The sequence below is a fragment of the Myotis brandtii genome, unplaced genomic scaffold (genome assembly GCF_000412655.1).
Source record: "Myotis brandtii unplaced genomic scaffold, ASM41265v1 scaffold532, whole genome shotgun sequence".
Classification (NCBI taxonomy): Eukaryota; Metazoa; Chordata; class Mammalia; order Chiroptera; family Vespertilionidae; genus Myotis; species Myotis brandtii.
Genome location: NW_005369955.1, coordinates 94,090 through 97,036, shown reverse-complemented (window position 1 = coordinate 97,036; position 2,947 = coordinate 94,090). Strand labels below are relative to the sequence as shown.

The 2,947-nt window shown below is 66.5% G+C and overlaps 1 protein-coding gene across 1 annotated transcript; it reads right to left on the bottom strand.

Moving 5' to 3' along the window:
* Positions 1-716: 716 nt before the first annotated feature.
* LOC106728079 (basic salivary proline-rich protein 2-like) lies at positions 717-2,492 on the bottom strand. The gene is made up of 3 exons (XM_014549013.1): positions 2,445-2,492; positions 2,149-2,356; positions 717-1,369 (listed from the first exon to the last, which is right to left on the bottom strand). The coding sequence occupies exons 1-3, from the start codon at positions 2,490-2,492 to the stop codon at positions 717-719; spliced, it is 909 nt and encodes a 302-aa protein (XP_014404499.1).
* Positions 2,493-2,947: the final 455 nt, after the last annotated feature.

The window sequence follows — 2,947 nt, the reverse complement described above, 5'->3', positions numbered from 1 at the left end:
GGGGTTGAAAATTCGGGGAACCCCGGGGAGAGCAGCGGGTGCAGAGGGGACCCCGAGAGAGCGGGGTCTGGAGGTCCCAGGGCAGAGCCTGGGGGGGGTCACTCCCACCAGAGGCCCCGGCTCTGACACCAGCCTCTGCCCTCCCCTCGTCCGTCTAAGTGCTCATGAAATGCTCTCCCTCCCCGTCGTGCCCTGGCAGGATAACAAGGTCCTTCTGGAACCTTCTCTGCCTCCCCCACCCCCACCCCCAGGACCTGCACCTGCACGTGCCCCTCACTGCACTGAAGACGGCCCGGCCCCTCCACCTGCGGCAGACGCTCTGGTCCTCGGGTCGGCTCAGGGGTGCAGGCCTCCCGGGCTCCTGCCCGGCCCTCATGACCGTGCCCAGGAGGGCTGGACTCCCGCTTCCGCAAAGAACTTGAGGCCATGGCAGCGCCCCCCACCTCCGCCTGGCTGGTCCCAGGAACTCGATAGGTGTTTGTGGGGGAGGGAGGCAGAGGAGGGGGGGGACCTGTGGGTGTGGGCCTGCACTGTGTGCTCCCCGAGAGCTGGGCTCGGTGCCACATCCCAAGGGCAGAGCCCCGCTCGGAGCCCCTGAGGTGACAAAGGAAAGACGGGCATTTCCCACCCGGGAAGGCGGTGGCGCGGCCCTGGGCCTCCCAGCCCTGCCATCGCTTCTATTTATACCGGAGCCGCACTGGCAATTGCTATTCAGCTCAGGGCAGGCTGGGAGGTAAGATTGTGTAATAGAATTCATTCTTCCCAGGCCCCTCATTAAATCTCACCTTAGAACCGCTCCCGCCGCGGCTGGGACTCCTCACACCCCGGGGTGCGGGGGGGCGGGCGGGGGTTCGCAGCCTGTTCAGCAGCCTCGGGCCCCCCAAGGGGGATCCTCGCCAGCGGCTCGGGACTCCTTCGGGGGCTGGGGGCTGCTGGGCCCAGCCCCGGACCAGGGACTCGGGGTCCCGTGGCTTTGTGGGGGGCAGGTAGCCCCGGACCAGGGACTCGGGGTCCCGTGGCTTTGTGGGGGGCAGGTAGCCCCGGACCAGGGACTCGGGGTCCCGTGGCTTTGTGGGGGGCAGGTAGCCCCGGACCAGGGACTCGGGGTCCCGTGGCTTTGTGGGGGGCAGGTAGCCCCGGACCAGGGACTCGGGGTCCCGTGGCTTTGTGGGGGGCAGGTAGCCCCGGACCAGGGACTCGGGGTCCCGTGGCTTTGTGGGGGGCAGGTAGCCCCGGACCAGGGACTCGGGGTCCCGTGGCTTTGTGGGGGGCAGGTAGCCCCGGACCAGGGACTCGGGGTCCCGTGGCTTTGTGGGGGGCAGGGCGGGGCTGGGGCTGGGCACCCGCCTGAAACTGGGCTGAGGGTGGTCTGGGCAGGAGCTCAGGCAGCTGGAGGTTCCCAGGCAGCCCCCCCCGCATGTGCAGCGGCGGTGCCCTCTCCCGGGGGTCACCTCTGGGCCTCCTGCAGGCTCAGCCCCAGCCTGGCTCCAGGATGTCTTCCCGGGCCCAGCCCCTCTGTGCTCCGGAGCTGGCCTCACCACACGGCAGGCGCGCAGTAGGTGTTCAGTAAACGTCTGCTTGGAGCTCCGGTGCACTGAGCAGACCCTGACGCCTGCACCGCCTGCTCCTTCCCCGTCCTCAGCGTGGGTTCAGGTCCGACGAGGCCTCAGGGAAGCCCGCCAGCTTCCCGTCTGGCAGATGAGCCCACAGGCAGCCCCGTCACTCACCCGTCTCCCCCTCTTCAATGCCACCTTCAGGGGCTCTCCCTCTCGGGGGGCGGGGCCCTCCCAAGGCAGCAACGGGTCATTTCCAATCAAACCCTTTTGTCAAGTCACCACAGAGTGTGGTTTCTGGCCTCAGGGGTCCTGCCTGCGCCCCAGCCGAGCTCCCGCGGCCCGAGCTTGGGGCTGAGGTGGGGGGTTCCATGGCAGCCTTTCTCTGAACACCCCTCAGACAGCCCCCGGGGCCCTGGAGCGCTGCCAGGCCCAAGTGGGGACGAGGCGCTGCCAGCCACCCACACAGCCTGCCTCTCGCTATTTTTAGAGCCTCTTCTCCAGTGTTTCCCTGACGGGGGCTCCGGAGCTGGGAGGAGGGTGGGCCAGGCTCTGCGTGAGCCTCTCGGAGGCAGGGCCCCCGCCCGGTCCTCACCGCATGGGAAGCTCATCCCGTCCCACCAGCCTCCAGAAGGTTCCCCATCCCCCTCCGTGCAAGAGGGTCGGAGCAGGGGCCGCACTCCACGCCCCTGCCTCAGGCCCGTCTTCTCCAGGGGGTGGAAGGCCCCGTCTGGCACTTCCTGTGGCACTTCGAGTGGCCTGTCCGGTGTCCCTGTGGACACAGCGTCGTCCCTTCGGCTGCCCTGGAATGGGGAGGGCTGGAGGCAGGCCCGCCAGGTGTCTGGGAGGCCCGGGTTTCAGGACCCTGGACAGGGCGAGCCTGGCTGCTACCTGGAGGGCCCCTGGTCCAGGGGTTCTCACTTCTGGCTTACAAACCATCGCGAGGAGGCAAGCGCTGAGCAGGTGCCCTTCCCGGGGCCGCCGCAGACCAAGGCCCTCAGAATCCCAAAGGGGCCACGCATGGGCTTTTTAAACTTTATTTTTAGCTACACATGGGATTCACCTGTGCTCTCCCTCTGAGGTGCTGACCTTGGTGATGGTGGTGATGGTGGTTGTGATGATGGTGATGGTGATGGTGGTGATGGTGTGATGGTGATGGTGATGGTGATGATTATGATGGTGATGGTGGTGATGGTGATGGTGGTGATGGTGGTGATGGTGGTGATGGTGATGGTGGTGATGGTGGTGATGGTGGTGATGGTGATGGTGGTGATGGTGGTGATGGTGGTGATGGTGATGGTGGTGATGGTGGTGATGGTGGTGATGGTGATGGTGGTGATGGTGGTGATGGTGGTGATGGTGATGGTGGTGATGGTGGTGATGGTGGTGATGGT

Bases quoted from the DNA above. Each gene is read 5' to 3' on its own strand.
- LOC106728079 (XM_014549013.1), bottom strand. From the start codon at position 2,492: ATGGTTTGTAAGCCAGAAGTGAGAACCCCTGGACCAGGGGCCCTCCAG. The intron at 2,357-2,444 runs GTAGCAGCCAGG...TCCCCATTCCAG, and splicing joins CTGGACCAGGGGCCCTCCAG to GGCAGCCGAAGGGACGACGC. The intron at 1,370-2,148 runs GTGAGGACCGGG...GCTCCTGCCCAG, and splicing joins CGGGATGAGCTTCCCATGCG to ACCACCCTCAGCCCAGTTTC.